Below are 12,526 nucleotides of genomic sequence, written 5' to 3' on the forward strand. Positions count from 1 at the left end.
GCCCACGCGGGAATTCTATCCAGACTCAGCGGAGGCCTGGGTATCGACGTCTGTGCCCAGCCCTTGGAAACAGCGGCATTTTAGAGGCTGTACAGAAAGCAGTCCTTCTGTTCTGCCCTCACTTCTGGAAACCACCCAGTCTGAACAGATGAACTTCTTTATTCTAAAATGTTAATCTCCAAAGAGTGCCTCTTGAGACTGTTTGTTCATGACTATCTAGTGTCTAGTATAAAATCTACTATTTCAGCTTGCTTTCTTGTTGTCTGCCTTCAAAAGTTTCTGCCAATCTGTGCATTTAGCCCAGGAGGGGCCGACGGAGCCCAGACCCCCTGAGGCTTCCCAGGGGGGACGCCCCTGCCCCCCAGGCCTTCTCTCTGCCTCCAAGCCATAGAAGCAGCCTGGAAATTTTCAGGGTAAAGTGCTCTACAAACTAAGATGCTCTCAGCAAACAGATTCCCCGAAAATCCCACCTTCTGGAAAAGCTGAGGGAAATTTCCTTTGAAAAATAAACACCACGGACAAGGGTTTCTTTTCAAAAGCACTTTTATGCTCAACACAGGAGCGCTGGAGACTGCGGCGTGGACTCACACGAAGCGCGTCCTCCCCCCGGGGTGAGAGGGCGTCCTCACGGTGTGAAGGACAAGGGTTTGCTGACCACCAGCTATGTTCCTGAAGGGGGAGGCTACAGGCTCAGACTGACTTGCAAAGACAACACATTGCCGGTGTTTATTCACCTGGAGCATCTGACAAGGATGCATATTCCAGCCCCGTTTCTCGAGCACAGCGCTGCAGCCATCGGGTTCACCGCCCGCCCCCCGACGTGCACAGGACTGAGGGCACCCATCCCGGGCTCGGGGCACAGGGCCTGGGAGGCTGGATGTCAGGCCTGCAACCCTGGAGTCCTGGAGACATCCACTGGGCCCTGTGGGCGACGCACCAGAGTCACAGCCTAACCCAGGGGCAACTGCCCAGGGACACCCCGGCAGCTCCTCTGAGGGGACCCCTGTCAAGGGGCGGCTTCTGGGTGGGACCAAGCAGAGGTGTCAGACGGCAGCCTGCACACCAAACCCCGAGCGAGGCTGGGTCAGTCCTCGGCCGGAGGCCCCTCTGCCGGCGGGCCCGCCCCTCACACCATGGTCATGACCTTCAGGGCGGCCGGCTGGAACCTGCGGATCTTCCTCTTGAGGGCCTTGGAGGCCTTGACGCGGCACAGCCTGGGCACCGGGGGCAGGGCCAGCCTGGAGCTGCTGCGGGCTCGCTGGCCCAGCCGCCTGCCGCCCCCCGAGTCGCTGCCACTGGACTCGGCGTCCCCGAAGCGGCTGGTGGTGTGGTCGCTGGCCTCGTCCCCGCTGCTCTCGGCCGCAGTGGAGAGGAGCAGCGAGGCGCACTCGGCCGAGCGCTCCGAGCCGTCCGACGCGCTGCGGGCGCGGGCATCCTGCAGGGCTGGCAGGGGCCTAGGCCTGGCGCACACAGGCCGTGGGCCGCCCCCTCTCCGGGCCGCGGGCCTGTGGGGCCCCAGTCCGGGATCCGGGCGCGCCCGGGCTGAGACGTCCGCCGAGGACCGCCACCGGCGCTGCCTCTTCCGCGCCACCCCGCCGGACGCCCCAAGCGGCGCGGCTTCCCAGGGGAACAAGGCCTGAGCCGACGCCCGGTGAGCCTCCCGCCGCGCCACCAGCAGGGGCACGAAGAAGGACACAGGGTACAGGCTGGACTCGGAGCAGGACCGGCCGGGCGCCTCTGCAGCCAGCGTGGGCCTCCGGGGAGCAACCCCCGACTCTGGGGGCGGCCGGGGGATCCCGAGGGCGCCCCACTGCAGCTGCGGCCTCCCGGGCCCTGGCGTCTTGTTGCTGGGCCCCCTCCTGACCGTCACAGGCTTGGTCTTGGGGGGCCCCGGGGGGGAAGCTCCACTGGCGACCAGGGCAGGGTGGATGCAGCGTCCGTCCACGCGCCCACTTGGCCACCTGCCTCCGCCCGGCCAGCCAGCGAGCACCGACGGCTGAGCAGGGCAGCGGGGAGCGGGGGCCCGGCCACAGGCCAGCTGGGGGGCATCTGGACAGGCCTCCAAGTGCACATGGCCGTGACATGGGCCACGTGCCCCCTCGGGATGGCTGCTGGGGCGTGGGGTGCCTACAGAGGGTGTGGGTGGCGGCCGGGCGAGGCCGTCCCCACTGGCAGCCCCGCTCACCACCGCCCTTCCGGGGGTGCAGGCCGGCTTCTCCAGTCCACCTTCACCGTCCACCTTCCGGGCCCCGAGCTGCAGCGGGGCTGGGGACGCCTTCCCTCTGGGGGGCCCCCGGGCACTCCCACAGGCCCGCAGCCGCAGCAGCCGCTCAATGTAAGCTGCGGCTGGGCCAGCCTCGAAGGCCAGCCCAGGACGCACGGAGCTGGGGCCTGCGGGGCTGGCGGGGGGCGGGTGTGGGGGCGCGTGGCCCTCGCTCTGTGGCGTCTCCCTGGCCAGAGCGAACAGTGGGCTCTGCAGGGCCACGGCGTGCAGTGGGCTGGGGTAGGGATACACCTCCCGGCCACCCCGGGACACCAGGTCACACTGGTACTTGGGGTCCACACCGTGGCAGAGGAAGGGAGCGGCCGTGGGGTGTGCCCCGGCCTTCTGCAGCCCCACATCGGCTGGCAGGATCCTTTCAAGGTCACCTGGGAAGGAGAAAAAGAGGGATGCGTTGAGGAGGGAAGACGCAGGCACTGCCCTGGGGCAGGAAGCGTCCCCCGCCCAGCTGCGGCGGGACAACCCTGGCCCCGCACACGCGGTGTCTGGACACGCGGGCAGCCTCCGCACGTCCACCACCTGGGCAGCTCCAGCCACAGCCGGCGGGGCGAGGCCGAGACCCTGACGCTCAGTTTCCGCCCTCGTGCGGCAAAGGTGCAGAGACGCAGCGAGAAGCAGGGTCGGGGACAAGGTCACAGGGCAGACCGTCCCTGAGACGTCTGCAGATGCGCCCACATCCGCCGGCTCAGGTCCAGCACCAGGAGTGAGGGGTCTCTCCTTTCGGGACCATCTGAGGGATGGGGAGTGTGGGGACCGTCTGCGGGCCGGGGTGGGGGAGCCACGGGTGAGCTGAGCTCTCTCCACATCCATGCCCAGCTCTGCTCCAGCCTGGTCCCAGGCCGGCCACGGAAGGGTGTGGACGGATGCTTGTTTTAAATAAATAAACGTGCTTTTCATCACCACAGCCCTGCTACGACGAACAGAAGCAGGCCTTTGATTCCTCTGTCCATCCAAAAGCCCACGGAAACCCTGGAGCAGCCCCTGTTGGGGTGGAAGCCCCCTACAAGCACAGGGCTCCCTGTTCTGTGCTTGGCAGGTCGGGGCCGCCCCCACCGGGATGTGAGCTCGGGGCTGCCCCCACCTCCTCAGGGGGGGCTCGAGGGCCCAGGGGGTCCCCCACCGTCTGGCTCTCCTCACCTGTGGACACCGGCCGCGGCCGGGGCTCCTCCTGGAATAGCTGGCCTGGCTCCTCCTCGCTGGCCGGGGGCCCCCACGCAGGCAGGGGGACCCCACACACGGCGGTCTCGTCAGCCGACCGGGGCCGGCAGTCCCCCGAGCCAGGCCTGGCCTTGGGGGCGGCGGGCAGCAAGGTGCCCAGGGAGCAGGACACGTGATCGCTGCACACGGATGTGCAGGAGGTGGACAGGGAGCAGGAGCCGCCGTCGCTCAGCTCGTAGAAGCCTGGTGGGGGACACAGGTGCTCAGTGTGGTCCAGGGGACCCCGTGCGAGGGGGCTGTGGGGCTCAGGGGGGTTCCCGGGGCGGGAATGCCCAGGACCCCCGCTGCCTCCTTCCCCTACCCCGACCCGGGGGGTCAGCGGGCCCTCCAGCCTCGCCCACACCCCCGCCCACCACCTGCTCACCACCTGCTCACCCCTCTCTGGGATGACTGGCTCACTCCCCAACGTGACCACTGGCGTCTGGCCCTGGGAGTGGGACCCTCTTCTCCCCTCCCTCCTTGAGCCCCTCAAACTCCATCTGAGGCATCAACCAGAAAAGGGGTCGCGTTCAGGGAGGCCCCAGCCCGGCCCTGCTACAGGCCTGACAACCCAGCCAGCGGAAGGATCTTGCAAACAGAAAGACAGAAAGACGCGGCAGAGAGCACTGTCCTTGGGGAGACGCTGGTCTCCCGGGTTTGCTGTCTGAGCTGCTGTCTAAGCCTGGCACCTGGAGAGGAAGCCAGGTGCCCAGGACCGTGTCAGTCAGAAGGCTGCCAATCATTGCTGTGTGGCCCTGAACGAGCTCGACACAGGTCACACAGGCCGCGGTTCTGCCCTTAGGCTGCATAAACCCACGGCCTCAAAACTCGCCGTGCTACCACACAAAAGCCGCTATCTGCAGCTCCCACATCGGCTCCACCCAGACACAGCCCAGAACGTGCCTCGGCCCAGAGAGAGGAGAGTAACTCACGCAGTTTCTTCCCCCCAAAGCAGCTAAACTAAACTTCCCAACTAAACAGCGCACGCAGCACTCTCTTCTTTTCTCCTGTGAACGCTCAGGCGCGTCCGACTCTGTGCGACCCCAGGGACTGTGGCCCACCAGGCTCCTTTGTCCATGGGATTCTCCAGGCAAGAATACTGGAAGGGGTTGCCGTGCCCTCCTCCAGGGGATCTTCCCAGCCCAGGGATCGAACCCGCGTCTCTTGTGTCTCCTGCATTGGCAGGCGGGTTCTTTACCACCAGCGCCCTTTGGGAAGCCCCCTTTCTTCCCAATCGCACTTAAATACAAGCATTGAAAGCATTCGGATCCTTCCGTGATGCGCGCTGACCCCGGGGCCCGAGCAGCGGTGGGCTCGCCGGCCGGCGTACCTGAGCTGGGTCTGCTGTCGCTGTCCGCGGTCTCGCCGGGGCCCCTGCGCACGTCCAGCTGCAGCGCGCTGATCTGCCGGTCCAGCTGGTCCAGGTGCGTCTGCAGGCCGACGTCCTGGCGTCTCAAGCGGTCCTACGAAGGGACAGAGCGGGGCACGGACCCATTCTGAGTACAGACCAGGAGGCTGGGGCGCCTCATGAAGCCACCTCACATGTGGCAACCTCCCCAACCCCCCGACAAACCCCGGCCTGCAGCCCCGCTCCCCGCCCCGCACACGGCCTCCCGGCCCTCCCGCCAGCTCCTCTTCCCAGGTACAGACGCTGGAATCAGCAATAGTCACTTAGACATCTTCCTTTTTAAGGAGACAGGGTAACGCAGCTTATGAGAGAGGGACTGGGATCTAAACCAGCCCCAGGTCCCCAACTCCAGCAGGAGCCCGGAGGGTATTTTCAAGGTCTTTCCATCTCTGCAAGAGCCCGCTGCCCCGGGCTCGCGCCCCGTGGACCCTGCGTCTGGCGCCTGTGCCACCACGTCCCTTCACGGCGGTCCGTCCGTGGCACCAGGGGGCTGGGCTTTCAGCTCCTCGGGGGGGGAACAGGAGAGTCCCCAGGAGAGAAAAAGGGCTCCACCTTCTGCAGAGCTGTAGCCTACATGGCGCAGCTGTGCCCCCCTGTTGGCTCAGATGGTAAAAAGTCGCCTGCAACGCAGGAGACCTGGGTTCAATCCCTGGGTTGGGAAGATCCCCTGGAGAAGGGAATGGCAACCACTCCAGTATTCTTGCCTGGAGAATCCCATGGACAGACGAGCCTGGTGGGCAACAGTCCCTGGGGCCACAGAGAGCTGGACACGACAGCTGTGGCATCTCAAGGATCAAAGACCAGACTGAACAAGCAGGCCCTTGGAACGGAGGCAGAGAACAAACCAGACCCTCATCGTCCTTCCCTCCCCTGTGTCCTGGCCGTTAACAAACCTCAGGTCCTTCCGAGCAGCGTGACCTGTCTCCCCTCCCACCGCACAGGGAGAAGGTGCTTGCCTTCCTCTCCCGCACCCAGCGCACGACCCACGAGGCCCCATCCCGCGCCTGGCACCCTGGCATAAGACGCAAGGACCTGCTCAGGGTGGGCCCTCCCTTGAGCCGGCCTGCTGTTGTAACAGCGTCTCCCACACAATAAACCCCATTCTCCTCTCGTTCTGCTTCACGTCTGGAAATTCTTTTCCAGCCCGCGCATGGACCACGACATGAGCAACGCACACACACACGGCTCGCACAGGAGGCGCTGAGGATGGCCCTGCAGGGCTCCAGGGAGCGGGACGGGCCTGCAGGAGGGGGTGCCCGGCGCCGGGGCAGGTGCAGCCTGTGCTGCCCAGCGCCCTCTGGTCTCAGGGCCCACCTCCCAGCTCTGTCCCGCTCCAGGCTTTGGCTGCCCCGGCTGTGAGATGCGTGACTGTGAGTGCTAACTACACGCGTGTGCGTATCATGTAACACACACACGTGTATGCGGCCAATGCTTACCACACATGCCCACACGCGTGCACACACGAGTCACATGCATGTGAAACGGCACCCGTGTTTCACAAACGCTGACGCCCTTCCTTCAGTGAGAAAACTGCGCCCCGCTGTCGAGGCTCACAGCCTAAATCTCTCGTTTTGATTACCAATGAAGTTCAAGGCCAATAATTAGTGTAATTATATGGGTCTTCCTGTAAGAAGGTGGTTAATTGTATTTCTGTTTATTATATAGGAAATGAGTAATTACTTCAGCAATTTCAATAATACGAGAAGCCAGTCCCAGAGCAGGTGGCAGCAGCTGCTGATCCTCATGGGACGACGCCGTCGGCACGCTGCTCCGGGTTAGGGGCCAAGAGCCCGGCGCCCGGTGGGTGGACCCATCCTGTCCAAGTCCACTTTCCCCAGGACCCGATGCAGGGGTCTCAGAACAACCCCCACGTTTTGCAGCAAGACAGTCTCCAGCCTCGTGGAACAGTATCTGTAATCGTAACACTGTGAAAGGCAGTCCTGAGTTTATTCACGTCTTACACACTCAGAACCACCGAGACCTCCTGGCCACCTTTGTCCCTGAATGTTCTCACAGAGGGAAACCCTCCCCAGGTGGACGGCCCAACCTGAGAGCTGGGGGCAGGCTCCAGGACAGGCTCCAGCCAAGGAGAATCACTTAGATTCAAACAAAGGGAGTTTTTCCTGCAGGAGGCCCTGGGGCCGCTGGAAGCCTCAGCTGCCTGCTCAACCACACTTCAGGGTTTAAACTCAGCGACGAGACCACCTCCCTCCCCAGCCTCAAGCCCCTTCCTCCTGAAAGAGGCCCCCTCTGGCTTTTTCCTCCCTCTCCAGCCCCGTCCCCCTACCAAAACTGACCCTGGCCTGTCTGTGCTGGAATAAATGCTCTGCGATTACCGTGTGCCTGGCCTGGCTGCGGCTGGCGGTTTCTGTTTAATGTCGAAAGGCCCTGGTACCTTCCAGGGAATGACCATGTCCCCAGGACCCCGCCGCAGGGCAACAGGGCGTCTCACCCCGATGCACACCGTCCTCCATGGGGGGTTGTGTCTCTGCTTCTCCGTGGGCTCTAAGGCTGTGCTAAGTCAGGGGTTCCTGCGGAACCTGCATAGAGCATGGCCCGCTGCAGAGCCGGGCACCCAGCATTCCTGCGCTCGCCTGCATTTCTGCAGAGACAGGCGTGCGGCAGAAGTGTCACCACGGAGTACACGCGATGGCCATGCCGCATGGGCTCCCTCCAGAGCAGCGAGCCTCACTGTTCCCACGCCCCTGACGCACTGCAGGCCTTCCGGCTCACTCGGGAAGCATGTCCTGAGTCCCCCAAACCTCGCGAGGGGCGAGGGTCTGCTGTGGAGGAGAGACAGCAGGGTTCCCAGGGGCGGGGAGCCCTGGGGGCCTCTGTTCAGACCCCCAAGCTCCCTGCCACACCAATTAACTGAGACTAGGACGCACCTGGGAACCTGCACTTTGACAAGCTCCCCGGGGAACAACTTTCTGTGACCATGAACGCTTGAGAACGTCTACCCAGGGAATGCCGTTACAACCAGACGTCTGGCTTAGCCCGTCTTCGAACTGCTGACTTCACAGGCTGCAGAGGTGGATTTGATTTCCTCTTGTTTGGCCCTTCCGCTCCCATTTGCAACCCAGCTTTCTGGACCTCTCAAAGCTCTGCAGCAGATTCGGAGGGCAAGAGGGGGAAACGTCCCCACATTCAGGGTACAGAGACGGGATCTAGAACACCTCCGCCCTTTCCCCGAAACCCGGGCACACGCACAGGAAGCAGCTTGGGCATCAGTCCCATGGCACCGCGAGAGCCCCACCCGGCTGGAGGAGAGGCCCTCGGAAGGCCAGGGTCCCAGGTGAGCCTCGGGGACAACGGGCGCCGGCCCCGCACAAGGGGGCCCGGCCTGGCCTGTGGACGCCCCTGTGCCGCCCCGTGACCTCAAGCCAGTCCGTGTTCCCGAGAGGTCAGGGCGCAAGCACCAGTGGCCCAAGGACAGCACCAGACGCTGCGGCTCCAACGGCAGTCAGACCTCCAGCCCCTGCTAAAGGCCAGTGCCTACCAGGGAGGAGGAGCCTCTGCCGCTCGGGCCGGGCAGCGTGACCAGCGGGACACTCCCCACGGGGTCCCGGCAGGTGCCCAGAGCCTGCCCTCTTGTCTCCCCCGGGCCCCTCTCACGCTGGCGGCTCCTGGCGGGACGTGGAGCTTGCAGGCTCTCTGGGGTGTTCAAGGGTTCTCATCAGGGCCGCTGGGAACCTGACCCTGACAGAGACGGGAAGGGCAGCTGCGTCTCGGGGAAGGACAGCCCCGGAAGACGGAGGTGACCGCAGCGCCGGCCACAGAGGCAGGGTCGGAGGTCACGGGGCTTTCATGAGCTTGGAAGTCTAGGACGCAGAGACGGCAAACACTGAACCCTTCTTCCCCTTTGCTATCAGCAGTAACGGTAGCTCGTTTACTTATCCAACAAAGACTCACTAAGCACCTACTTCACGCTTCCTGCTGTGACTTCAGCCGCAGCAATTAACAAGGCGCAGCTCCTCGTGGTAAACGTTGGCGTGGGGACCGCTCCTAAAGGCAGCACAAATCCCCCAGGTGCTCGAGCTCATTGGCACCTGGGGCGTCTGGGACAAAGCTGCTGCGGGTCCCATAAAGGTTCTTCCTGTCTTCACACCTGATTGGCGCCCCTGCCCAGGTTAACCCAGGGCGGGCGGCAGGGGCCCCTGCCGGAGCCGTGAGTTACCCAAGTGTGAGACAGAGATGGAGACTGCACCCTGCGATTGCACCCTTCACCACAGAACTGGGATCCCTCCTAATACCTTCCCTGTAAGAAAGATGTGAGCCTGTTAATCGCTGGGCTGATGTCACACGTACTCAATTCTTCTTCCCTTCTGATCACACAGTCTGTGCCAAGAACAAAGTTTCAAGACAAAGCGTGCGTGTTCCTTCTGGTCCCCACATTAAAAAAACAACAAAAAAACCGGTTTGATCTTCTCTCCCAAAAGGCTACTTGTAATTAGAGGCTGAGAACCCACAAGTCTGATCTGTATATGACTTAAGCTCAATTAATCATCAACTGTGCTCCAGCGCCCCCACAGAACAATGCACAGCAGCACCCGGAGCTCCTTCCCGTCACACACGTGTCAGGCACCTCGGCAGGCTTGTGTGTACCTCCTCCAGGGAGGCTGTGTCTGGGTGCGCACGCACACACACACACACACACACACACACGGAAGCTACACCTGCAGCTCTGACTGGATTAGATGGGGCGGTGAGAAGCCTATAAAGTCCCACTTGGGAACTGGCTCCTTCCCTCCATGGAGGAGCCGGGGGATCCCAGGAGGAGAGGCTGCACCATCAGGAGACAGTGTGGAGAGACAGCGGGAGTCCTGGGAAGCATCGCAAGGCACTGGGCTTCCGGATTCTCTAACCCAGAAGCAGCTCACCAATCACTGACACGACATGACTGCGCTAAGCTGACAGCAAGGTGGCAGCTTCATCCAGCCTGCTTTGTACAGACGGCAACTTTAAACAGGGCCGATTTAACTTCTCAGTCAAAAGACTTTCCACTTGGAGTAATAGAGTCCGTTCTCAAACAGGCATCTTTCTGTGGACTGTAGCCCACTCAGTCATGTCTGACTACTCCTGACCCCATGGACTGTAGCCCGCCAGGCTCCTCTGTCCATGGAATTCTCCAGGCAAGAGTACTGGAGTGGGTAGCCATTCCCTTCTCCAGGGGACCTTTCTGAACCAGGGTCGAACCCGTCTCCTGCATTGCAGGCAGATTCTTTACCGCCTCAGCCACCAGGGAAGCCTTCTAATTTTTCATTAAAAAAAGTACAGCAACCCTGCAAAAACTCTCTTCAGCTGACGCCAATATATGAAGTGAAATCACACAGCAGATCAATAACCGGGCAGTGAGCTGAGTGTCCTCAGTGGCACAAAAGGAACCCGCGTGTGGAGGAGTCCGCTGCTGGCCCAGGAGGCTTGGTCCCACCGCCTCTCCGTCCAGAGGACACACCTCTTTTCCTAGGTCAGGTTACATTTTAAAGTTGGAGAGGCCTCATCAGATCCATGCTTCCCCCAACGTCCAGTTACAAGGACACGACCCCAGAGCTCAGCCTGGGCGCAGGCCAGCTGAGGGGCGCGTGGCACTCTGTCCCCCGACCCACTCCGCAGGGAAACACTAGCTCCCGGAATAGGCATTCCAAGGAGCCCCCCGCAGGGCAAACCGATTTGATGCGTTCTTATCAGCGCAAGAGGGAAACTCCAACACACAGGAATTCATCCTCAGAGTCTGTGTGCGCCGGGCGACACGCAGAGCCGGGCGCAGCCCCAGGGTGCGGGCGGGCCGGGCAGCTCTCAGCACCCGCATCCGTGGAGCCTCCGCGTCCGTCTGCGTTGGGACCGAGCTGCGTCCTCCGAGGCCGCCGAGGGTGCCCTTCGATCGGCCGCCTCCGGCCCCGCGCGCCCCCGCTCCCCCCGCGTCTCCCGCGCTCCTTACCAGCTGCTCCTGCAGCGCCGCCAGCGCCGCCTCCAGCCGCAGCTCCTGGGCGCGGGGGCCGCGGGGGGCGGCGGGCCCCGGCGGGGGCGGCCCGGCCAGCGCGCCCCACACGCGCGCCTGCTGCCTGGCGCGCAGCCCCCGCAGCTCGTGCAGCCCCGCGAGCGCCGCGCGCAGCCTGGCGCCCACCCGGCGGCGGTCCCAGCCCGCGGGCCCCGGCGGGCCGCCCGGCGCCCACATCCCGCGCTCGGCCCCGCGAGCCGCCCGGGCCTCGCTCCCGGCCTCCGGAGCGCCCGGCCGTGCGCGCGGCCTCCGCTCCCCGCCCCCGGCCCGCGGGCCGCCGAGGCAGGCTGGGACCTATCGGTGGCCGCGGAGGCGGTGTCTGCACCCGCCCCGGGGTCACAGCGGCCGCCCCCGGGCCCGCCCCGTCGGCGGGGCCCCGCGCCCTGGGCACCCGGGCCGCGCGCTCCCAGGCGCTCCGGAGGACGCGCGGGGACCCAGGAGGGAGTCTCCGGGGGAAGAGCCGCCGCGCGGGCGGCGGGAAGGTGTGAAAATAGACCGAAGGCGGTGGGAGGTTTTGTTCAGGTTAAAAGCAAGTTTTATAAAACAAGTTGCTGCATAGTATCGCATTGTAGGATTTTTACCATTATAAATATATTAGAACTTTGAAAAAGAACTCCCCTTTTCCTAGAAGCCTGTTTGTCCTTTTTTTTTAAATTTTATAATGAAAGCTTTATTGAGATATAATTCCCTTTTAAAATATACAGTTCAATGGTCCCTTAGTATACTCACCAAGAACTATTACCCAGTCACCTTCGTGGGCTTTTAGCTCCCTCCCCCAAAGAAGCCCTGCCTCGCCAGCCGTCCATTCCTCCCGGGGCACCCCCAACATAAAGCTGCCTATTTGGGACATTTTATACAAATAGAATCAAACAAGAGATGGTCTTTTTGGACTGACTTCTGTTACTGATCATGCTTCAGGGTTCATCCACGTTGTAGCAAGTATTACTTCATTTCTTTTTATTGGTAAATACTGTCCCACTGTATGGCAGGACTCGCTTTTATTTATCTGTTTATTCCTTAACAGGCTGTTTTCCACTTTGCGGTAACTATTATGATTAGTGCTGCTATGGAATTCGTGTGTGTGTGTGTGTGTGTGTGTGTGTGTGGAGATGTTTGCATTTCTCGAGTGTTTATCTAAGAGTGGAGTTGCTGGGTCCTTGGTAATGTCTGTGTCCAGCCTTCTGAGGAACTGCCAGGCTGCTTCCCATCATTTCCCGGACCCATCAGCGCTGTCTGAGGGGTCCAAGTGCTCCACACCCTCACCAACACTCCTCTTTTTGGTGTTGGCTGTTCTAGGATGAATGAAGTGGTCTCGCTGTGGCTTTGACTGCCATTTTCCTCAAGGCCAGCGATGCTTGTACCTTTTCACGTGCTTACTGGCTGTCTTTAGCAAAATGTCTGTTCAGATCCTTTGCCCATTTAAAAAAAACTGGTTTGTGTTCTTTCTGGAATGTAAATATTCTTTGTGTATTCTAGAAACACTTCCATTTCAGGTACAAGATTTGCAAGTATTTCATTCACTCTGGGGTGTCCTTTCACTTCCTTGATAGTGTACTTTGCAGCAAAAAGTTTTAATTTTGACCAAGACCAAGTTATCTTTTTGTTGTTGCCTGCTGTTTCAGCGGCATGTCTAAGAAACCAC

General features: G+C 61.8%; 1 protein-coding gene across 1 annotated transcript; it reads right to left on the minus strand.

Moving 5' to 3' along the window:
• Positions 1-525: 525 nt before the first annotated feature.
• DACT2 (dishevelled binding antagonist of beta catenin 2) lies at positions 526-11,123 on the minus strand. Its single transcript, XM_024997160.2, has 4 exons — positions 10,825-11,123; positions 4,809-4,941; positions 3,419-3,682; positions 526-2,649 (listed from the first exon to the last, which is right to left on the minus strand). Exons 1-4 carry the CDS (start codon positions 11,059-11,061, stop codon positions 1,127-1,129), a joined length of 2,157 nt encoding a protein of 718 aa, XP_024852928.1. The 5' UTR covers positions 11,062-11,123; the 3' UTR covers positions 526-1,126.
• Between the last annotated feature and the right edge of the window lie 1,403 nt (positions 11,124-12,526).

The sequence above is a fragment of the Bos taurus genome, chromosome 9, assembly GCF_002263795.3.
Source record: "Bos taurus isolate L1 Dominette 01449 registration number 42190680 breed Hereford chromosome 9, ARS-UCD2.0, whole genome shotgun sequence".
NCBI lineage: Eukaryota > Metazoa > Chordata > Mammalia > Artiodactyla > Bovidae > Bos > Bos taurus.

Bases quoted from the DNA above. Each gene is read 5' to 3' on its own strand.
- DACT2 (XM_024997160.2), bottom strand. From the start codon at position 11,061: ATGTGGGCGCCGGGCGGCCCGCCGGGGCCCGCGGGCTGGGACCGCCGC. The intron at 4,942-10,824 runs GTAAGGAGCGCG...GTCCCTTCGTAG, and splicing joins CGGCGCTGCAGGAGCAGCTG to GACCGCTTGAGACGCCAGGA. The intron at 3,683-4,808 runs GTACGCCGGCCG...GTCCCCCACCAG, and splicing joins CGACAGCAGACCCAGCTCAG to GCTTCTACGAGCTGAGCGAC.